The following is a 25,481-nucleotide window of genomic DNA, read 5'->3' on the forward strand; positions in this document are numbered from 1 at the left end:
ATGCTTTGCGTGAAAAGTTCATGAATTGTTGCCAGACATTGACAAGCATATTTTTATTTTAAGAAAGATATATTTTTGAATCTCTGTTATAGTGAGAGTCTTTGGAGAGACTGCAGCTGATATATTAGTTTTGACAAAGTAGCTAACATGGTTAAGTGAGATTGTTATTATGCCAAGCAGTAATAACTTTAGGGGGCATGACAGTGTGATGGCTCAAGATACTGAATACTGAATACTGGAGATTCAAGCTATCAGTATTCAGCACTTGTATTGCTCAACTGCTTGTGAACTTGAACAAAAGTATGAATATCTTGTTAGTGAAACCTATGACTTAAGAAAATCGGGAAAATTTATAAAGTTTTCAAGATTAAAACATAGTCGATTTCATTATAAATCCCATGATTCTAGCATGTTTTAAATACACTCCTGCTACACGGATAGAAGCGGATAGATCATTGTCCTTCTTACAACAGATACATCATGTTAATGTAGAACCTGAAGGAAAGTTTAGGTTATTCGAATATGGCAAAGAATATCGGCTATGGACCTGAAGAAAGATGCCATTTTGAACAACTTTCTAAGGAAAACTGGCTTGTATTTGCATTACATATGAGTAAAACTAGAAAAATCAACCATGCAGCCAGCCCTTTAACCATGATATGAAACCAGATCAAACTACCAGTATTCAATATCAGTTACAGGAAAAATCTGAAGAAAATGCTTGCAATATCATGTAATCAGAAATTAACTATGTGTTGCATAGCAGGATTACTTTTGCAAGTTTCGAGGTAGAGAACACTACTTTTTTTTTTATATAGGTATTTGGCCATGGTATTCATTACATATATTCTGTGTCATTCATATGGAATACCAATAGTTTTAGTAAAAAGGGTCTTTTTCATTAAGTGCTTTGCTTGTCGATATTCTCAAAATTATGTTTAATAATAGTGCTACTGTACATTTAATAGATTCATTGCTAAATAATACATTTAAAACATTCATTTTACACTTTTCAAAGTTGTTTTTTGAATTTACTTGCTGATAGCTTAAAATATATTTTATTTTGAAACAACATCCTTTTTCATAAAAAATTTGACAATACCAAGTATCTTCAATAATATTCAAATCCTTTAAAGTAGCATTCATTGTAAAAAAAAACTAGAATAAACTTTATACATCTTGTTATCTTTCAAGATTCCTTCAAACTTTCGTTAATTACTCAAAGCAGTGGTTTACTATTTTGTCATCTCAGAGAACCAATAATATTTTTCTTCATTCTAATCATATATAGTACAGTCAAAAGTCGTTAATTCGGACACCCATAATTCGGAATGATCTATAATCCGGACCTCAAAACTAAAAACTTTCTGTGCATGCGCCGCGTTGACACATGCGCACAGGCTTTTACGCTTGCGCGTAAGACCTTTTACGACTGCGCATGTGAGTGTGCGCAAGTGCAGAATACGTTTTCGCGTGCGCGTTTTATGTATAATGGACGTATAAGCTAAAATTATATAATTATCTATTTCAGTTAATGTTGATGATTGCATTGTTCCTTAATTTTCGAATTGGTTCCGGCTTATTATTTTTTGCAGACTGTAAGAGCAATTTTATAAAAGTAAGTTTAAACTTTCGATTATATCAAATAGAATTTCCGATATATATTTGTTAATATGTAAAGGATCTAAAGCGAAAGTATGTTTTGAAATCCGAAATCTGTTTATCAATTTCACGCTGCTCGGCGGGGAAACGCCGCGTAATGAATTGGAAGTTGATCTGTCAGCACTATCCTTATCTTCAGCGCAGATGTTTTTATTTTATTTGGCTTATAATTCCTTACCAAATGTAGTATTTCATCTCGATATGCTCTCTCTTTGATATGATTTAAAACAAGTTCCTCGTCATTATAATTCGCTTCTGATAGCGAAGAAGAGTGACAGAGGTTATTGAAAACGAAAAAATTTCGATTGACAAATTAGTCGGTGTTCTCGACACAGCAATTATAGGACTTGAACAGCGGAACTTTGTAACTGAACAAGAAATTATGTCTGTTCAATAGAATTAAAGAGAAAGAGTATTATCACATGAAACGAAGCAAAACTTAAACAACTTACATTGAAAGAAATGTTTAATAAAATAAACAAATAAATATTAAGCTTTTTCTTTTTGCAAATTTTGATACCCTTTAGATCATAATTGTTCTTTATTTCATAAATTACGGTTTCATATTTTTAATTTTAGAATTTCTGCATGCCATCTTACGAGATTTAAACTGATGATCTATAATCCAGAAAAATCGATAATCCGGAATCGTCGTAGTCCCGACGAGTTCGGATTAACGACTTTTGACTGTATATAAACACCTAGCATCCTCTGAAAAGTAATTTTTAAAAATGCATTAAAAATATATCAAATTTTTAAGCATAAAAACTGATTTAATTCTTATTATTTTAGGTAAAAATAACAGTAATAAAAATAAAAACTTAATTATTTAAAACGTATATTATTGCAGCCCACGTTAATCATAATATTTTAGGAGCTGCATGTTTAAAGTCTTAAAATTACGTAAAAACACAGCCATACTATTCCAAAAAGCCGTGTTATATTCACCCCTCCCGCCGATTTTCACCACCTCACCCGGTAGTGACGCACCGCTAGCCAGCGGCAAAACGGAGCCCCGAACAGACGAGAAATATTCTCTGAGTGAACCGGGTTGCTACTTCCGACAAACCAATTCGCAGGGTTACCATCTTTGAACTTTTATTGCCATTTTTGTCGATGTTTACATTTAACGGATCCTTTGCGGAAGTGCTTCCAGCAGCTGTTTCACAACACATACATCTTAGATTTTTTTTTAAGACATTACTATTTTAGTTTCAAATCTCATTCTGATGTATTCATCTATAAATTATTATTATTTCTTGTAGCAGTCAAAATTTTAAAATATACCTCTATTTGAAAAGTTATATAGGTCTGCACTGACTTCAATCATATCCTGGGTCTCTCCATCTACAAACAGACATGCAGGAACTGCACAACTTATTAAACTTTGTAGATACTTAAGATGTACTTGAAGTTTAATTGATTAAACGAGTTATCAGAAATCTGATCACACAAAGTCCCACCACAAAATCAACATTTTCATAAAAGTAATAATTTATTTTCCTTCAAGTCAGCATAAAGAATGGCATTTTATCATTCCATTTTAAACACACATTTTTTTTTTGGGGGGGGGGAGCTGATAAATTAAGAGAAATCCAGCATGTCTAAAAAATTAACCACATAAAAATATCCTCACATGAAAAACATGTTTTTAGTAATTAAACTTAGGACTTATTCATACAAGTTTTTCGCAGATATAATTTAAATTTAGTAAACCACCTTGATTTTGCTATCAATCCAAACTGGGACAGAACATACGCAGAATCTCTCAGGTGCATTTATCAAAAGTGAATTAGCCAATCCAACATTTATTGCATATAATTTTTCTCTCATTTCATAATATTTTTCTCCCCTGCATTTGTTTTAACTAATAAATAGAGGACGCATTGCAACTTAAAAATTAGGTGAAATTCAATCTGAGATCAGCATAAAGTTCAGAAACAGACTTGCATTCCAAGAATACCATATTTGCATAGAAATGGGCAACTGCAGTACCCAGAATGTACTTTTCTGTAACTAACTGCCAATTTTATATGCATCAGATTTCTCATGACAATTCGTTTTTATGATTTATTCAACCCAACCCCAAATGGTAATTAAGAAAACAGTTTATGCTTTGAAAGATAATATATCATTTCAACAATTACATCCTTAAGTATAACAAATTTAAGAAACAATTTCTAGAGCCTGCTATATTTTTTAAACTTATTATTGTTATTATAACATAACTAACAACACCTCAGAAAGGCACCAAAATGTGCCAAACAATTTACTTCGTAACTATTATTCTTCTCTCTGTTATCAAGCAAGATTGCCAGAGTTGTTTATCTACAAATAAACAATGATGAATATGAAACTTTATATTCATTTTTGTCCTATTCTGCAAATTTTAACCAGATAATCTTTGTATCACAATGTTTCATTCATTAAACCTTTATATTTAATATTCAGCTAACAGATGACTTTTCTGTATACACTAAGTACCATAAAGTATCTTGCAGATATACCGGATCAGATGAAAATGTGTATATGCTGGATTCAAATACGTTTAAATATTCAAATTGTTATAATTCCTGATTCAAAATGTGTTTATTTAAATGTCATAATACTAATAAATTTTTAAATTGTAAAAATTGTGAGACCTTACAAATCAAACATCAAGTAGATTTCTAATAATTTTTAAAAGAGCATAAATATTATTTGGTAATTATTTTCAACTTTAATACAAACAATCATCAAGATATTTTGTTTATGTTAAATAACAAAGTAATTAAACTCTCAATGTGAAGAAACATGTTTATTGTTAAACAGTTATGCTCTAAAAATGCCTTGACAGCAGAGTACTTTTGTCATTAGATATCAATTATCTTCAAGCTCTATAAGAATTTAAAATTTGCTTTTTATACCCTGCTGAACCAGTAAAAAATCAATGAATTATATCTATTATTTGTAAAGTTCTACTTGGTTAAAAATGGCAGGTATATATTCTATAATTTTTATTTTTTAAATTAGGATTTATTTGCAAATTCAAAAGGCTGCACACTGCTTATTTTTTTTTTTTTTTTTTTGGCAGAAGCAAATTTATTATTGATTGCCAGATTCATTTCAAAACCTCAAATTTGTAAGCTATTAAACATTTCTCTTTCATAGATAAAGGAAATTTTAGAATAAAGATAAATTTGACTTAAATAATATGTATCTGTTTTGTGATACTGATTAGAGTTTTTTTTTTTTTTTTTTTTTAGCAAAATCCTAAACTAAATAAAATCTGCAGAAATGTAAAAATTAAAAGAATTAATTCAAGATTTAAAATAGTTAGTAAAGTTTTTCTCTCAGGCACAAAGCATTAAACTGAAAAGATCTTTAGTGTTCAATAGCCAGGAAATGAAATAGCTTTCCTATTATGTGCAGTCAAGTCTTTCATTATGTTCAAACAACCTATGTTACGAGTTAGAAATTATAAGCATAGAACTGTCAGTCGTCCTTAGTTCTTCAAACCACTATTTGGTGTTTTTCTTTTGAATGGCAACAGTATTAATGATGATTCAAAATTTGGCAATAAAACCTTTCTGAAGTGTTATTATGAACAGAAAATACCTAAATGGCAATTTAAGATTGAAATTATTAAGACACTAATAAAAAGTTACTGAACTACATACGACTTTTCAGGTCAACAATGCATAATTATAGAACTATGCAAGTACATTTTAAAATATCATAATATTTTAAAGCAATTCAAAGTAAAGTCCACTATTTATATTTATGTGCTGGTATTCAAAAAACTCTCTTTAAAAGAAAAATATGAGCATTCTGAACTATGTGAATTAATGTGGTTTTATTTTTATACCACAAAAACAGGATCAGGAGAAATTAACGATTTTAATACAACATAAAAAATACTATGTATCAGTGAGAAATGAATTAAAGTTTGCATTACTTCTTGGCATAGTTCCTTTTAACTGTCATGTTGTCTATCTGCATTAGTATTTATTATCCTGTTTAATGAATTATTTTATTCTGTTAAATTTCAAATGAATTTACAATCTGTATGTCATGAAAGCAAAAATACTCCAAAATACTGTTATGAAATGTGACAAGTGACTATATGGATATTTTAGGGTAAAACTGCATTCAAAATTTAAGTATCTGTTTAATTCTGTGAATCTTAACATGTTGAAATATTAATAATCCGAGAAAATTTATATTCATTTGTTGAGTTAAAAAGAAGTAATTACATAACAGATAGATTGATATTTCAAAATGTATATCTATTTCCAGATAAACTCAACATTTCAAATTTAATAATTCTTCAATTCTGAGGAATCCAATCAAACTTGAAAAATTCACTTACAATTAAAACTTTGTGTTTTGAAAACAATAACGACATGACAACATAAATTAATTCTTTTCCCCTGGAAATCAAGCACAATTCTGTTAACGCCATAATTCCAAAGCAAAAATCAACTTCATTTGTTTCTGGAAGGGTGGGGTAGTTTCGTTATACTAGATTCCGTTAATTCTAATTTAATAACCGAGTACAGTACGTGAAAAATAATCGAGCAGTACTCATGAAAACAGAATATTATAAACGGAGAATGAGTAAAACTAAACGTACTTTATCAACCAATTTTATATTTACAAGCATTTTTAAGTCTTGTACACAAATATTTTAACACAAAGTATATTTTTGAATCGGGGGGAAAAAATCGTAACTTCTAATAGCCTGAGTACGCTGCTACACACCTTAGTATTAGCAGTTACAGGCCAGGAACAGTTCCTTTCATACGAGTAGATACTTGTATACAGAAAAAAAAAAAAAAAAAAAAAAAAAAAATAATAATAATAATAATAATAAATGCTTTGAGTTGTCACTTTACTAATTTGCCCAAAAATTCAAAGCAGTAATTTAAAAACTTTTATACTGAATACGTGGCAGATAGTCGACATCAAATTTGTGATGCCAACCTAAATAACTATATTAACGCTAAAAAGGAAAAGCAAAAGAAGCTCAAATACAGTCCAATTACTTAATGATGTGCGACTGCACTACCCCGAGGAAAACGCACGTGCCTTATTATTAATTTAAAGTACTTGCTAATTACTTTATTTGGTATAATTCTAATAAATACCTAGGTCATTTTTCTAAGTTCCAATGAGTTACCTCCCATTTATGAGTGTCTAACTAGAATTACGGGTAAAATCCTAGTATACGGTGCAGCCTTGGCGCGATTTTGAAAATTATCACTAACACCAAAATGACCCGTTTAACTAAAATTCGCCAAAAGTAGCCAAATCCCTTGTGCAACGGATACTACGATTAAACCGAATTACGTATTAAATTATAAGAACTATTCTGCGTGACTCAGTATTTCGGTAACCTTCTTTTTAATTATAGTAGAAGTCTCCTAGAAGAGAACACTTCACTAAGTAATTAAAGAAGAGAGCTTACAATACCATATTACAAAACAATATTGTAAGTTCTTTGAATAAACGAACATAAAGAAGTTTCGTTACAGGTTACTGGCAACACACTACTTCATAACACTGTCTGTTCCTGAAATTTTTTTTTCTTGCTATTGTAATTCATTACCAGGTAACTATTTATATCTAATCATGATTTGATCTATTTAGTCTGTCGGTCCATAGTCTTAAAGAATATTTTTCGGCTTCTTATCTCCTTTCAGTCACGAGATGATTAGCTCATGATTTCTGATATCAGAAGCATGTTGTTTTGAGGAGTCTTACATTACAGTTGTAATACTTGTCAATAGTAATCATGGATATGTTAATTAATCTTCTTTACCTTTTCAGCATCTTTATGTTAAGCAGTTGTAAGTTTATTAATTGTATTTTGCATATTATTTGTTGTTCTTTTTAATAAATCTTACATCTACCTTTTATATAATAGAACATTTTTTCTTTTCTTATACTTAGTTTGAAATCCCTCTTTCGTTATAATCCACAGTGTTTGATAACTTATTACGTTGTGCTATTATAAAGTAAAATACTAAAAGAACACTAGATGCTGTATAACCACATATTTTTATAAAGAAATCCTTTTTGTGGGTAACGAAGAAAAAAATTTTTTTTTATCATTTCCATTGACTCATTTGCCGTAATCACACAGTTAAAAAAATTTCAGCAATTTTGAGAATAACCATGTATGCATTCAAGTTATAATTATTTGGAAAATATATTGTTACTTGAATTCATAACTGAATAGTTATGTTATATCTTGTACTTGAATTGGTAACTGAATAACTATGCTAATTGTTGTACTTCATTTGATAGTACTTATAATGTAAAGTTTTGTACATGAAATTAAAGAATTTTCATCCACAGAGAACCCGTTGGCGGCGTTGCAATTTTTACTCGCCAAGGGATGAGCCGAGCAGTAAACGTGATTTTTAGTGCATGTAAATTCAAATTAGCAGACAAAACAAAATATTAAACATATGGTAGTAAAAATTCACAGATAATAAGCATGTAGATGCTTATTATCTGTGAAATAAAGCTGTATTTTTCATAATATATTTCGCAATACAAATAACCTTCAACAGTAATCTAATTTTCTTTAGTAGCATTGTTAACAAAACTAGAACTTTATACATTTTATTATTTTTCAAGAGTAATTTGAACTGTATTCCGTACACTAGTAGTGGTTTGCTAATTTTGATGACCATGGGGATGCATCAAACTACTCTGTCATCTTAGATAATCAATAATATTTTTTATTTCAATTTAATCAGCTATTTATGTCACACCTGCCATCCTCGGAAAGGTTATTGTTAGAAAAGCATTAACAATATAGTATCTTGTTAAAATTTTATGTCATAAAAATTGTAGCCGAGAACCGGCATCTATCGACGAAAACTTCTTTAATGATACAAAAATATTTCTGTCTATTCATTGTTAAAAAATTCAGAAAAAATAATAATAAATAAGAGAAGAAGAATATAAATCTCCAAATGCGAACAACGACAGTGATAATTCAACAAAATGAATGCAAGAGGAATGGTTGCAACCTTCAAACAAGTGGATACGATGAATCCGATAGGTTACCAGGTTTGAACTATTATCGCTTCCAAATTAAATGTTTATCCTAAAGTTTGACATTTTCTGTGATATAAAAATCAAAAAAATTTGTTCCAGTATTTCTTGTTAGCCCAAAGGGACAATTTGCTCAGAAAGGCTATTAATTTCATTTGGCATTTTTGTGTTGGTTCACTATAAATGGCGAATCACATTTTAAGTTTTTGCCACAAAAAATTAGAAGCATGTATTATACTTAAAGAAATTAAATAATGAAGAATCTGCACAAATATATGTATGTTTCTTGCAGTGTAATAAACCAACGGCACCTAGAGCCATCAAATTTTGAATAACATACGTTACCACCCGAATATGGAAGTCCAAATTTAGAATTTGTTTTATTATCTGTTTCATATGTTGTAAAGCATTTAGGAGTTGTTGATTAATAAACTCAACGACTTCAAAGCAAGCAATGACAGCACTGTACAGGGGGGGGGGGAAATTATCTCCAGTGTGCGAGACTGTATCGGAAATTCTGAAGATATGCTCTTTTAAATATTTTGTGATATTGCTATTGAATTGAATTTTATGGTTTAAGTGCAAAGAACTTGATATTTAATAAGTAAAGGTAAGGCTAATCTTTGGAATATGGTAACAGGTAGTTTGGCGACATTTTGGTAAGGTGATAAAGGTTACTAGGTAGGACTTTATCAATAATATGAGAAGTACACAGTTCGAATCACAGATTATTTTGTCTCAGAGAAATGAGAGATAATGAGACATGTTATATGACATTTTCCGGAAATTCCAATCATGATTTTACCTAATAAGCACTTAGAAACAATTTCGCTGCTAAAGTGCTGATTTACCCTTGTTTGGCACTTTTTACAAGAGTAAGAAGAATTGGATTTTTGTCAATTTTCTTTGACTTTTTAAGTGAAAATAGGTTGATGTGTATATGGATAAAGTCAAGAGTGTGCTCAATGCCATTTTTGTGCAATTCTGGGATTTTTTTAAAGTGAAAATAGGTCGACGTGTACATGGATACCGTGTATGTGCAATTCTTATAAACGCGCGAAGCAGTGGGCGATTCTGCACTTTTTCCCAATTTCGCACCTAATCTTCGTCATGATTAAACACTTTTGTTCCATAAAAGTTCTATCATAAGCGTCATTCGGCTAGCAGGTTGTTGGAAAAAATGTTAAGTAAAAAAAAAAAATGCCTTCGTTAAAACAAAATGGCATCCAAAAAAAAAACTAGCAGGTTGCTGTAGCAGTGTTGGTCGCCAAAAAATCGCCAAGTTACCATAATCCGAAGATTTACGAAAGGTAACAGACAAAATGTTAAAAAAACGCCCCTTTTGGCGTTATATAAAACACAAATGTTATATAAAACACAAATGTTTTCAGATTCTTTCTCTTTTTTTTTTTTTTTTTTTTGAAAAATTAAATTAATAATTTAAAATACAGTCAAAAGTCTTTAATCGGGACTTCGGCGATTCCGGGTCATCAATTTAAATCTGGTAAGATGGCATGCAGAAATTATAAAATTAAAAATATGAAACCATAATTTATGAAATAAAGAGCATCTATGATCTAAAGGGTATCAAAATTTACAAAAAAAAAAAAAGCTTAATATTTATTTGTTTACTTTATTAAACGTTTCTTTCAACGCGCACATGCGTAAAGCATACATTACGCATAGTCGAAATTAGAAAATTCCAACCAGAAAACTATTTGATGTGTATTCGTGATATTTATAATGACGAGGAATTTGATTTAAATCATATCAAAGACGGAGTACATCAAGATGAAATACTACATTTAGTAAGGAATTATAAGCCGAATAAATTAAAAACATCTGCCCTGAAGATAAGGATAGTGCTGACAGATCAACTTCCAGTTCATTGCACGGTGTGACGTTTCCTCCCCCCTCCCGCAGAGCAGCGTGAAATTGATAAACAGGTTTTGGAATGGTTAGTGAAACAAAGGATATGCCTTTATCCATTTTTTTGCAGCAATTCCACTTTTTGTTTGATGGACATCGAAACATGCTTTCGCTTTGTAGATCCTTTGGTAGCTCCAGAATCTGAAATTCTTTTTGACATAATCGAAAGTTAAAGCTTACTTTTATAAAATTTCTCTAACAGTCTGCAAAAAATAATAAGCCGGATCCAATTCGAAGATTAAGGAACAACACAATCTGCAACATTAATTGAAATAAGTAATTAGATAATTTTAGCTTAGCTTATACCGTCCGTTATACATTAAACGCGCTTGCGTAAACGTATTATGCGCATCTGTAAAGGTATACATTTACGCATGTGCAGAAAGTTTGTAACTTTGAGGTCTAGATTATAGATCATTCCGGATTATTGTTGAAAGTCATACATTAACTGCTCTTTTAGCTTTCTAATTCCTTTATATACAAATTAAGCGTAATTCTTTTGTATACAAATTAAGTAAACAGTATTGTTACAGATTTGGTATTTGAATAGCTAATGTTAGTGGAATTATGAATAAAATTGTTTTATTCCCGTGCAGTGCAGAGCATGACGAATATTAACCCACGGGAAGGCGCGTAGAGTGTATCATACCCCAACCCTACATAAAAGTGCAATATTCCTAACTTGTGAAACTGAAATTCTGTGCTGCTTTGAGTAGCTGATTTTCTAGTTATGGTTGACTTTCAGAACCGCTTTTTCTTTGCCTGTGTGTTTCAGAAAAATATTTATAGGTATTTTGTTAGAACTGGGCTATGAGACACCCTACGCGCCTGTCCGTGTAAGTGTTTTTCTGATTGAATATTTAGTTCAGAAATTTATTTCTAGAGTGTAACAGTAAATATTTCTACTCGCAAGTGATTTTAAAGTACATGACATTAAATTCTTAAAAATTTCTAACTGCATTATGGTAAAAAAAACCATAATGCAGTTAGTTCATAGTCCCTATGAACTGGAGATGCAATGCATGCGAGATTTATTAGAAATATTTGAAAGCAATGAAGATTGCATTTCGGAAAGATGAAACTAATAATATTTTCTACAATGTTTTCGTTTCGAAAAAGATAAAACATTAATTCCTGATGTTCCTAAAAAAGGAAAAACTGTTCTTATGCTTTATATAACGATCATTATAACATTATATAACGATCATACTATAGATGATACTATTGAAGAAAATAAAACGTTAGGAATTATATGTTTTAATAATATGACTAAAGGAGCAGTGGATATGGGGGATGAAATGTCAGTCAATTATTCAATTGCCAGAATAACGAGAAGGTGGCCAATGGTAATTTTCTTTCCTGCACTGAATATTGCTGTAATAAATGCTTGAATTATATTACATTGAACTGCTAATCCACCAACAAGAAACATAAGTCTGTTTTTGAAGGACTTAGCATTACAATTAATGAAAAAAAGTATTGAACAAAGATCAGAGATTAATACTTTTCCAAGAAATTGACGTACTGCATGCAAAACAAAAGCAGAAGTTTTGATGAAGAATTAAAACGAATACATGAAATTAGAAACAACTAAGTATGAAAGGTGTGTTAAATTTTTTGCCCTCGCGCCAAGGACAGAAGAACGTGAATGCAATGTTTAAAATGTGAAAACATCCTGTGCCAAGAACACATGAATGTATTTCGTTCAAAGTGGGAAGAAATAAAAAAAGCATGGTGTATTAGAGATGCAATGAAATTTAGAGGCATGATGTTTATTATTTTCATTTATCTTAATTTTAACTCTAAGATTATTTCGGAAATTAATTTTTTGAAACCCAATTATTATTGACTTATTTATAATACACGAGAACAAAAAAAAAAAAAAAAAAAATTAAAATTAAATAATACTATTTTTATTGTATTTTAAATATTGGGGTATGTGATACCCCACGCGCCCGTTCTAGTAACTTTTCTTGGTGCGCCTTCCGCCGGGTTAAAAGAAAGCTAAGCCGGAAAGTTAAAAATACAAGAGCACGTACATTCAAAATTTAGTAAATAAATATCTCTTTTTGATTTCGAGAAAGTTCCAGAAAATTCTTGGGCGCAATTTAAAATCTTATAAATAGGAGGAAAACCTCTCAGTTCGGTGATTTTAGTTAGTTTGTTGTTGTTTTAAGAGTTTGTTGAGAAAACTGCTCTTGTTGATTGTAGCGAATTCCCGGATTAGCTTAGCGGATTACTTTAGCTGTTTTGAATTAACTTCTGTTGAATGGTTGAGTAGTTAAAAGATAACTACTGTGAGATATTGTAAAACTGAAAAAATATCTGAGGGAATTTAAGCATTTTGTGATAATAATAAATTTTTTGTTAATTTTTCATCGGACTTGTGTATTCATTTCTTAACGAACCCGTACGCATGCAACAATTTTTGGTGTCAGAAGTGGGATTTGAATGCCAATAACAAGAGCGATGGAAGAACAATTGAGGCCGCTCATCAGTGCTTTTGCTGCGTTCCAAGAAAAGATGGAAGCTGGCCAAGCATCATTTAAAGAAGAAATGAAAGCAGAGATGAAATCTAGTCAGGAAAAGATGGAAGAATCTGTTAAAAACGAGATGGAAGCTGTTAAGGAAGAGCTTACCTGCATAATAGAAAACAAATTTGATTTTATAGAAGGCAGAATAGATGCCGTTGAAAATAAAGTTTGAGAAATTCAAGAGAGAGTTTCTGCTGTGGGGCAACAAATCGAAGGAAGAGTTTCGGCCGTCCAACATCGAATCAAACAATAAATTGAAGAAAAAGTATATGTCATCAAAGAGCATGTCGAACAACAAATCGATGACAGGGTTTCTGCTATCGCCAAAGAAGTTGAAAACCTAAAGAAATACATAGCGACAGCAGGAAACAATCCTGAAGGTTTTAAATTTCTATCTATGCTTACTCGTTCCTTTCTGAAGCTATCTAGATATGACGGGAAGACCTCTTGGCAAGTGTATGAAACACAATTTTCTATAGTGGCGGAAGCGAATGGATGGGATTCCCAAGCAAAGGCCTGTCATCTCGCCGCTTCTCTGAGAGCAGATGCAGTGGGTATCCTGAAGACTTTTCCAGAAAACCAGAGATTAGACTTCGAAGCTTTGTTCGGCACACTAGAGCTGCGCTTTGGGAAAAAATGTTTGAAAGACTACAATAGACTTTAATTAAAATCCCGCAAACAGAAGCCCACGGAAACACTCCAGGAGCTTGCCCGGATGTAGAAAGGCTGTCCCATCTCTCCTTTTCAGAGTGCCGATAGAAACAAGAGACATCTTGTCGCTGCAATATTTCATTGATGGCATCCGGGATCCCGAAATACAGAAAGCTCTGCGAATGGCGGATGTTAAAGATCTTAAAAGTGCTTTAGTGTACGCCATGAAATTCCAGGCAGCCCAGTTAGCAACTCATAGAGATCGCTACCCAGTCAGAGCTTTGCGAGTCCAGTTTTATTCCCGTGCAGTGCAGCGCATGACGAATATTAAAAGAAAGCTAAGCCGGAAAATTAAAAATACAAGAGCACGGACATTTAACATTTAATAAATAAATATCTCTTTTTGATTTCGAGAAAGTTCCAGAAAATTCTCGCGCGTCATTTAAAATCTTATAAATAGGAGGAAAACCTCTCAGTTCAGTGATTTTTGTTTCTTTGTTGTTGTTCTAAGAGTTTGTTTAGAAAACTGTTCTTGTTGATTGTAGCGAATTCGCGCATTAGCTTTCTTTAGCTGTTTTGAATTAACTTCTGTTGAACGGTTGAGTAGTTAAAAGATAACTGCTGTGTGATATTGTAAAACTGAAAGAATATCTGAGGGAATTTAAGCATTTTGTGATAATAATAAATGTTTTGTTCATTTTTCATCGGACTTGTGCATTCATTTCGTAACAAATCCGTACGCATGCAACAGTATGCTAAATACTTTATTGGGATGTTGCAAGGTATATTGTTTAAAATCTGGTCAAGGTTTTTTTTTTAAAAAATTCCGTCTCAGATTTGGTTTTAATGAAGTTATTAAGAAGAAAATTCAACTATTAGTTTATAAATAAAATTTTGACTTTTTTTCTCTTATAAAATTTGATTATCAACATGTATAAAAAATTGCTTTTTTCCTCTTTTGTAAAATTTGTTATTTGTATAGGTTTTTCTCTACATCAGCAAGAAAGAGAAGCTCCTACATTTGAAAAGAATTATTTTGTTCAAGGATTGTTATTGTTACCATATGCGGAAATCAAAGAGCCTTTTAAAGCATACTATGACCAAGACAATGGGAAAAGTCGTATTGATTACTATGGAGGTAACATTTCTTTTTTCAAGTTTGCATTACTACCTACTAAGTATGAAAGGACGTAGATTTTATAATATACTCATGATTTTAAATCAGCTTGTTAAAGAAAAATTTTTTCTATATTTTATCTGAAATGGTTTCTGAACTGATCAGCTCTCTTTGATCATATTAAATAATTCCGGGGAAAAAAAATCATAGGTAGTAAAATGTTTGCTTGCTGTCTAACATTTTTGGTTTTATTTGTGAATAAAGAGATATTTTTTCATCTGGAATTGGTGAAGTTTTAGCTCTAAAGATAGCTCTTTTTTTAAAGTTATTTGGTGTGTTTTTAGGCAAAAATAAAATTTTGTAAACTTAGCGGTACTTATGGATTATGTCATCAACAATGAAAGTTGGCAGATTGCACCAATCATTTTTGCAGAATTCTGAAGACTCCTTTGTATTTAATAAACGGTCAGTAATTGACCTGTTTTGTTTTTGCACTTTATAAAAAGTTTTCATTGATTTATACTCTTTTGTTAAGCCTTCTGATTTTACTGGGAGTTTTGTTTAGAACGCTGTGAGTACAAACTTCCCACAGGTAATTTTTTAGTTTATTACTGTTTTTTCAGTCATATTCAGTTGGCCATATCATCGCGTACTTTTTTTTTTTATGGTTACATCTCATGGTTAGGTTTTCTATCTTTTGGTAGTAACCCAAATACAGTCAAAAGTCGTTAATCCGGACTCGTCGGGACTTTGTCGATTCCAGATTATAGATCATCAGTTTAAATCTCGTAAGATGGCATGCAGAAATTTTAAAATTAAAAATATGAAACCTTAATTTATGAAATAAAGAACAATTATAATCTAAAGGGTATCAAAATTTACAAAAAAAAAAAAAAAAAAAAAAAAAAAAGAGCTTGTCACATTCTTCATGTCTTTATCCATTTTTTTGCAGCAATTCCACTTTTTGTTTGATGAACATCGAAACATACTTTTGTTTTGTACGATCCTTTGGGAGCTCCAGAATCGGAAATTCTATTTGACATAATCGAAAGTTCAAGTTTACTTTTATAAAATTGCTCTTACAGTCTGCAAAAAATAATAAGCCGGATTAAATTCAAAGATTAAGGAACAACGCAATCATCAACATTGACTGAAATGGATAATTAGATAATTTTAGATTATACCGTCCGCTATACATAAAATGCACGCGCGAAAACGTATTCTGCGCTTGCGCACACGCATATGCGCAGTGGTAAAAGGTCTTACGCACACGCGTAAACGCCTATGCGCTTGTGTCATTGCGGCGCATGCGCAGAAAGTTTTTAGATTTGAGGTCCAGATTATAGATCATTTCGGATTATGGGTGTCCGAATTAACGACTTTTGACTGTATTAATAATTTTTTAAAATAAAAGGAATACAGCAATCACAATAAATTTCAATCCTTGTTCACAAAAATGAAGTATGGCTTGTGAATCGATTAAATTTGTATCTGACAAAAATGCAGACATTGTGACTGTCTTGATTACACTTATCTATAACTGATGACAAATTCACTGCTTGTCAACACTGTCTCAAGATAATGCAATTATAAGTACCAACTTAACAAATCCTGGAAGTTAAAGTATTTTTATGTAATTAAGATAAAATAACATGCCAAACAAGTATTAATTTAGAATTCAAACAACAAAAAATCAGCATTATATTTGCAAATTTTTACAGAATTAGTTTCAATGCTTTTACAGAACCATCATCTTCAGCTGCTAAAGCACAAATGAATGAGATAAGATATATTAATTAGGTAAGATAAGATAAGAAAGGCTGGAGAAGAGTTAAGCTACTGACGCCATCTGTCAATGAAACAAGAACTAAAACATAAATTCCTCAAAGGCTGAAGCCAAAGATGGATTGGAATTACTGCCGTTAACTAGAACAGAAAGAATTTTTTAAATGTGAAATGTCTCTAGAAAATCTAATTCACCAATGGAAGATGTTTTTTGAATAATTTTGGCTGCAGAAAAATTGAAAGTGTGATTTTCAGGCCAACAATACTCAGCAACAGTGGACTTCTGTGTTTCCTCTTTTCTATCATATGCCTCATGTTCCTTAATGCAAAATTTTAAGGCTGTCTTAGTTTGGCCAATTTAAATTAAACCACACTGACAAGGAATCCTGTAAATACCCCAGGTCTTTATATCTGATATGGGGTCCTTGCATATAGAACTCGAAATTTTACTAATAGGAGAATAAAAAAAAATTGATAGAAAATCTTTCTATTCTAGTTAACGACCCGAATTCCAATCCATTTTTGCCTTCAGCCTTTAAAGAAATTATGTTTTAGTTCTTGTTTCATCAGTAGATGGTGCCAGTAGCTTAACTCTTGTTCAGGCTTTCTTATCTTATCTAATCTAATCACAATATCTTATCTTGTCCATCTGCGATTTGACAGCTGAGGATGATGGTTCGGTAAAACCATCGAAACTAGTCCTGTGAAAATTTGAAAATATAATGTTGAATTTTGTTGTTTGAATTCTAATTAATTATTATGTTATGCAAACCATTACAGAGCAGCGTGAAAAAAACTTCAACACAGCACTGACAGTAACCAATTAGTTTCTTAGTTAATGTGGCAGTTTTCAGACAAATGCAATATTTTTCCCTTGGATTTTCCTTCAACCTAACCACATTGTGTACGTTTCAATTATGTTGAATTTTGTTGTTTGAATTCTAATTAATTATTTTTATCTACTTAAATTTAGTTAATTTTGAGCATATGTATAAGAAATGTGGTACTGTTCTGTTATAGCGGCCTGATGCAGATATCACCAAAAGCTTACCATTTGGTGAAAAATTCAAAGTCTAGACATAATTGAAACGTATACAATGTGGTTAGGTTGAAGGAAAATCCAAGGGAAAAATATTGCATTTGTCTGAAAACTGCCACATTAACTAAGAAACTAATTGGTTACTGTCAGTGCTGTGTTGAAGTTTTTTTCACGCTGCTCTGTAATGGTTTGCATATGACAATCAGTATAGTTATCGATAAAATTGTTTCTGGAATATTCAGAAATATTCAGGTCCGCCTCTGTTTATTTTTCAGTGTTGTTCCCTTTCCAACACTGAACATATTATAGTATCATCAAAAATAATTTCTTCATTAACTTCAAGCAAAGTTCTAGCAGAGTGGTTTGGCACAACAACTAAACATTGTTTTGTTACTTTGCAAATACTGCTGTGTAACCATTGGAACAGAGGGATACAACCAACATTGTTTTTTTTAATGCAAAAACAGACTTTCATCAGTTTCAACAATATTACCAATGCTGCCTATTTTAACTGATGGCCACAGACATTTTTCATGCACTCTCTTTCAGAGTGAATAATTCCTTGTTCCAGAAGAAATTGTATGGGAGACATTTCAGCATTAAGTAAGTCCCAAATTTTCCTATCTGTGGGAAATATAATAAAAAACCACAAGTGCCTGTTATATCTTTAGAATTTGTATTCTCGTTGCCAATTTTGAAAAAATGCTCTTTGACTTTTTTTTTTTTTAAAGAGAATGCTGATGATTTCATATGAACCAATCTCGTAGCGAGTTTAGCAAAAGATTTCATAAGAATTACAGAACAGTTCCAGAAATGTAAAGTCAACATTTTTTCAATATAATTGAGTATATTGTATAGTCCCTTTTTAACCTTTTTTTTTTTTCCCTTATGGTAGATAATATTTTAATTTATAGTTAGTTAAAGCATTTATCTAAATGTATGTTATTTTATGTAAATAAAAGTGTTTAGGAGAACCTTTTTTTTTTTCCCTTATGGTAGATAATATTTTAATTTATAGTTAGTTAGCTAAAGCATTCATCTAAATGTATGTTATTTTATGTAAATAAAAGTGTTTAGGAGAATATTGCTCATAACTTTCAGAAAATATATCATCTCATTCTTGTAGTGGCATTTGAAAATCAAATAAATGTCATTCTCTCTACCTCATTAGTATATTAACTGCTTGCCTGATTATCCCAAGTTATATTGCAATTAATTATTATCCCAAGAAAACTCGGGCAAAGCAGCATTTGTCAGTACGATTTGTTTTATCATGGTTTTAAGAGGAAATGAAAGGAAATATTCAGCTTTGATTGGCAATTTGCCAAGTTTTGTTGTTTTAGCGGGACTGGTCATGTGTTTTCCTTATTGTATATGTCTGCTTGTGGATTAGTAATGTATAAAGAAGGATAGTTGCATTGAAAAAAAGTAAAATAATGGCGATGATGCAAGACAGCGAAAGCTATGATTTTTCAGACAGTGATTATGAAGAGGTCAAAGAGATTCCAGATATAAACCAGGAAGAAAACAGACCAGATACCAGTGTACAGAATGTCAGGTATCACTTTGTGTTGTCCCTTATTTCAAAAACTATAATGCAAAGACTAATATTTAACTTTTTCCCCCCATTTGCTCGAGATAACTAGGTATAGTAAACTAATATTAAAACTAAATGTTTCTACACCTGTAAAAAAATTAAAAATTCAACTTAAAACCTACATATTTTGTTTAGTTTCATTTCCTTGTATTTAATAATAATTTTTTTTTTTTTTTTTTTTCAAAAAGAAAAAAAATTGTAAGGGAAGAGTTTAAATGTGGTCTGATTCAGAAAGTGGATCTAACTGTTATACAAGTTTTCAGACTCATTAACAGTTGAAGTGCTATATCTTTGTTTTTTAAGTTTATAATAGCAGGTAATACAGCATTTTACAAATTGAAACTTACCAAAACAATTGCATGTATAATTTCAGAATTAAGAATGTAAAAATTTGCAGTTATATGTGTAATATTGTTTTATTTACGAAACAATTCTTTGCAACAATGTAAATGTTTATACTGATAAATAAATTATTGAATTGTGTGTTTACATATAATCAATTATCAAACTAATATTGGGGATTGAAGTGTTGTAAAATTTATATGGTGGATCATTTGTAAACACCATTAACAGTAGAAAAGAATTTTCCTAACTTTACTTTTGATAACTGTGCATTTAAAATTTTGATATTTACGTAAGTTGTATGTTGCATTGCATTTGAAGATTTTGCGCTTTGACGTAGGTTTTTCTAAAACCTATTTCATTGAAAGTGCATAGTAATAGAATATCTAAAATAATTTTTCAGAATGTGTTTTAATACTGTGTTTTTACTTAAAATTAAGTAATTGCAGTGTTAAAAAATTGAAATTTATAGATTTGAATATTAAGAAAATCTTGTATGCTGGTTGAAGTGCATATGAAATAATTGATTGCAGTATGCACAAATTATTACAAGAAACATGAAGCCTTCAGTTGTATTTAATATTTTGCTGATGATGGATGGGAAAAGGTGTTCATTACCAGTATAAATGCTTTAATGTTTGTAGAGACATTAGTTTGGAAGCAGGAAAGATGAAAAATTAGCAACGCCTTCGACGGAAATCGAACCACGGACCTTGGAATACGTGCCCAACGTGCAGACCACCACACCAAAGGCTTGCGAAGAAGGCGAGAGAAATACCTTATATACTTCCCCTTTTTAAAGGGTGACTGGGGTTTCTATTGGACCTGTTGGCTCTGACTCCAAACTAATCTTTATTTTTACAACTCTGTTTCATCAAATAATATCAGTTCACGTTTTAAATAAAAAATAATCTTTATTTTGTTTTAGCAAATGTAAACAACTCTTTAGAACAATATCATTAATAATCTTTTGTTGCCATTCCAAGAACAACAAAAATTGAATAATCTTTTTGTTGCCGTTCTGAAAACAACAAAAAACAAATAAAATGATATTAATCAGTATTTAAAGTTTTTGTATAAGCCACAACTGTACTCTCTTCCCAGTAACTAAGTTATGGTAGAGCATAATATTACCTTTAAAACACACTATTTACAAAAAATATATTATTGATACATGTATAAATGATACATGTACAGATCCCGAAATCGCACAGGGGGTTTTATTGTTCGTCCGGTACGCAACTGGTTTGCAGGAAACTTGTTAATTTTAGGAGGTAAGTCTGTTGGAGGATTGACAGGTTGTCTTATTGACGGTGTTGATTGCTTCGTAGTAATGTCTGGTGTTTGCAAAAAATATGCAGGATTTAATCTATCAATAGACACTGTAACATCTTTGTAATTAATTTTTACTGTAAATTTTTTTATTTTTCTGTCAACCACTTGAAAAGGATCATCATAAGGGGGTTCTAGTGGTATAGGAGTTGTACTATTGGGAAAAAATTCTCCAGGTAATCGTATATTTTGTCTATAAACCATTTGAGCAATGGTATATGCAGAGTCTTCTTGCATAACTGTGCGTAAGCCAAGAAAAACAGTTGGAAGTGTTTCAGTCCAGGCCATGCTATTGTGTGCCATAAGTGCGGTCTTGAGAGATCTATGGAGGCGTTCTGCCTTCCCATTTGCTTGGGGGTGGTAAGCCGTTGTATGTTGCAATTTTATTCCACACATTTTTTATAGGTTGTTGAACAATTCTGAACTAAACTGCAGTCCACGATCTGTGACTAGGTGACATGGCATCCCAAATCTTGAAATCCAATTAGAATAAAATGCTTTAGCAGCTGTGTCTGCTGAAATGTTGTTAAGTGGAATTACTTCCATCCAGTTAGAGTACTGGTCAATGCAAGTGATACAGTAAATATTCCCATTTGATGGTGGTAGGGTTCCAATGAGGTCAACATGCACGTCACAAAATCTTTCTGAAGGCAGTTGAAACTCACCAAAACATGATTTTGTGTGTCGATTAATTTTACTTCTTTGGCAAGCCAGATCACAAGATCGAGCCCAAAGCTGTACATCTTTACGGAGACTTGGCCAAATAAATTTAGATGATAAGAGTTTTACAGATGACTTAATGCCAGGATGGGCTACGTTATGCATTTGATAAAATATTTTCTTGCGATAACTGTCAGGAATATATGGTCTGATATTATTCGTTAAAGTTTCACATCACAAAGACTTCACAGAAGGTAGCGGATACTGCTTGAAATTCAGGGAAATTGCTGATGTCTTCAAATTTCGCAGTTCTTTATCTATAATTTGTTCATCTGCAATTTTGTCATAGTCGATGAAAGAAATTTCTTCAATTCTCGATAAATCTGCAATGATGTTGTCTTGACCTGCTATGTGCTGTATGTCAGTTGAAAATTGAGAGATGTATTGTAAATGTCTAAGTTGACGAGGTGATGCTTTTTCTGGCTTTTGTTTAAATGCAAAGATTATGGGTTTGGGGTCTGTGAATATTGTAAATGTTCTTCCTTCTAGCAAAAATTTGAAGTATTTGATGGAGAGGTAAATTCCTAGTAACTCTCTGTCATAAGTACTGTAATGCTTTTATGCTTCGTTTAGTTTTTTGGAATAAAATGCAACAAGTTTCCATCCATTATCTTCAAATTGTTGAAGTATCGCTCCAATCGTCGAGTCTGAAGCGTCTGTATATAATGACAGAGGTAGTTCATTATTCGGGAATAAGAGTGTTGTATTTACTAAATCATCTTTGCATCGCTGAAATTGTTCCTTAGCTTTCATCAGTCCACTGAATTTTCCGTTTATCTTTTTTCGGGCTTCTTTAAGACAGTCGTGTAGGAGAAATTGGTTTTTTAATGCATTTTTTAAATATCGCCGATAAAAATTAATAAGGCCTAAGAATGTTCCGAGTTCGTGAATGGTTGCTGGAAGCTTGTAATTAACAATAGTTTGGACTTTCTCAGGTAAAGGTCATGATGCTTGAGGAGTAATTAAATAACCCAAGAATTCTATTTCTTGTGTGCCAAAGATGGATTTGGAAACATTAATGTGGAGTCCATAGGCATTTAATCTCTCAAACACAAGCTTCAAATGGATTTTGTGTTGTTCTTCACTAGCAGATGCTATCAGAATGTCGTCTAAGTATGGAAAAGCAATTTAGACCATAAAGAACTGTATTTATAAATCTTTGAAATGTTGCTGGTGCATTCTTCAAACCAAAACTTGTAGCATTAAATTCATATAATCCAAAAGGAGTAATAATAGCAGTTTTACATCTGTCTTCTTCGGCAATGGGCAGTTGATAATAGGCATTAAATAAATCTATTTTGGAATAAATATTCATACCTTTTAAAATATGATGGAAGTCCTCTATCCTAGGAATAGGATATCTATCAGGAACTGTTCTATCGTTTAGCTGTCTATAATCTCCACACGGGCGAATAGTACCATCTTTTTTTTTTGCACCACATGCAGAGGACCTTGCCCATTGAGAAAACTCGAGGGTCTTATTATGTTACTGTCCAACACAAAATGGAACTCTTGCTTCGCTACTGCAAGCTTTCGAGGATCTAACTGTCTTGCTTTAAAATGCACAGATTGACCATATGTTATGATATGATGTTGAACATTATGTTTTAAACCTGATAAGAATAAATTTGGTTTGCATAAGTCTGGGTATTGTTTCAGAAAAGTATTAAATTTTGTTGAATGCGTTACTGTAACGATATCACTATTTTCACTGATGGAAGCAACTTCACCAGTTACCTTTAGTTGAGTTACTCCATCAATTAGTTTTTTTCCATGTAAATTAATTATTAATTTAAATTTGTTAAGGAAATCAGCTCCTAAAATTCCTTTATTAATTTTGACTACTATAAATAGAAGTTGGAATTCATGCCTAAATCCTAAATCAAGTGTTAACATTTTTATACCATATGTTTCGATTTCGGTACCATTCGCTGCATACAACTTGAAATCTGTGGATTGTTTGTCTTGTGCTGATGCAGGTAAAATGCTAAGATCTGCACTGCTATCGACCAAGAAACGCACTTTCGATTTTTTATCTCTGATAAATAGGTGAAATTGGCAACATTCTTTAACACTTTGACTGCCAGTCACTAGAGTTATAACTGATAGTTATTGCCACCCATATGGAAGTAAATTGTATCCAGATGCCAACATACTTATTATAAGAAATATGATTTAAAAATATTAATAAAAGATAATTATGTGATACCTAAGTATTATTTAAGCCTTTTATTAAAGAATATTTTAATTGATTGATTAATATTAATGATTGGCACTACATGTCAAAATTTTCCCAAAATGCCACATTACGTGCTGGCGCGTGGAATGTAAAAAATAAATTTAAATAAGAAAAATAAGTGACAGTACACATTATTTTTATATCAATATGTATTACAGACAAGTATACATATTACAAAGGAATTTATAACAAGAAAATTACAAAGACATTATACAGATGAATCTAGAATGTTATTTGTGTATTATCTTTGAACAATCTAAGCAGTACCCGGGAGATCCTTCACAAAATTTGCAAACATATATTGTATCTTTACTTTTCCCATGGGAATAGCAACTTTTGCATTGCTTTCTTAGAATTTTTCCTTCTTTTTTTTCTTCCCGTGTACTCAGCACATCTTCAGATTCAGACTGATCACACACAGGAGCACAAAGAACAGATGGCTGTTTCAGTAAACTTCGTATCACGGATAAACGGTAGTCATACAGTGATGTATTTTCGTTGGAATACTTATTACAGATAAAGTGGGAATTGTTCATCATTATTTGCAAATTATGCACAAATATTTTCATGGGCCACCTAATTGCTTTTCTCTCACAAAGATAATAAGCAAGCATCTGATCTTGCTTATCAATACCGGCCATGAATTTATTATATTGAATTGCAGGTAGAGGTTTCGATTTAATTTCACCTCATTTGTTTGTTATTTCTGCCATATCATTTTTATATTCATTGGAAATGTAAGTGACGTCTCTCTTATCCTGCCACTCTGCAATCATCACACCATTAGCATACTTTGCTACAGTTTGCCCTTTCTTCAGTTTTTTTCTCGTTTACCTCTTTCGGAAACGTCTTTCTGTTCTTTCTGATTGTCCCAGTGCAATGAGTTCTTCTATCAGCAAGAAATTTCGACAGTTCATGGCTGTTATAATAATTGTCCATAAATATGCTATGTCTTGCATCCAGCATTCCCTCGAGTAAATTCATAATCACTTTTTTTGCATGTTCTTTTCTACCAGAATCATCCAACATGCCTGTATATATCATAAATTTCAGAACCATACCATCAGCGGTTGTGATCGTGTGAAACTTGATACCATATTTGTGACATTTATTTGGTATATACTGTCTGAATATAAGCCGTCCACGGCACAATACCATCGATTTATCTAAACTAATCTCGCGCCTTGGGTAATGTATTTCAGCTACTCACGCATTGAACAAATTCACCATATCTCTTACTTTATACAGTCAATCCTTTGGAAGCTGTGTATTCTGATCTGGGATTTTTGCGAAGTGCAATGCCCTCAGTAACAACAAAAACAGATTCCTGCTCATATTTTCTGAAAGTACACGTCAAACAGTGAATTCAAAGTTCAAACAGTGAATTCAAGTTCAAACAGTGAATCTATTTTCCAGTAATCTTGCATACGGTTGATTCGTATAGTTCCCATATGTATGATCAATCCCACAAATACCAAGAGTTC

The 25,481-nt window shown here is 31.6% G+C and overlaps 2 protein-coding genes across 9 annotated transcripts in view; one reads left to right on the forward strand and one right to left on the reverse strand.

Annotated features, from left to right (window-relative positions):
• Ing3 (Inhibitor of growth family, member 3) overlaps positions 1-6,910 on the reverse strand; it is a 109,468-nt gene extending 102,558 nt beyond the window's left edge. For 2 of the 8 annotated variants that reach the window (XM_085820417.1, XM_085820413.1), the window contains exon 1: positions 6,406-6,625. The gene's annotated coding sequence lies outside the window, so the exon portion shown is untranslated. The other 6 variants (XM_085820419.1, XM_085820414.1, XM_085820415.1 and 3 more) reach the window with 5 other exon arrangements.
• A 428-nt stretch (positions 6,911-7,338) lies between these two features.
• CtsK1 (C1 family peptidase 26-29-p) overlaps positions 7,339-25,481 on the forward strand; it is a 126,348-nt gene continuing 108,205 nt past the window's right edge. The window contains exons 1-2 of the mRNA XM_085820411.1: positions 7,339-7,493; positions 14,809-14,964. Of these exons, the coding sequence (XP_085676537.1) occupies positions 7,439-7,493; positions 14,809-14,964 (211 nt within the window). The 5' untranslated portion in view covers positions 7,339-7,438. The remainder of the gene's footprint in view (positions 7,494-14,808; positions 14,965-25,481) is intronic.

The sequence above is a fragment of the Stegodyphus dumicola genome, chromosome 7 (genome assembly GCF_044657685.1).
Source record: "Stegodyphus dumicola isolate Sdum_Otavi_A_Nest chromosome 7, ASM4465768v1".
Classification (NCBI taxonomy): domain Eukaryota; kingdom Metazoa; phylum Arthropoda; class Arachnida; order Araneae; family Eresidae; genus Stegodyphus; species Stegodyphus dumicola.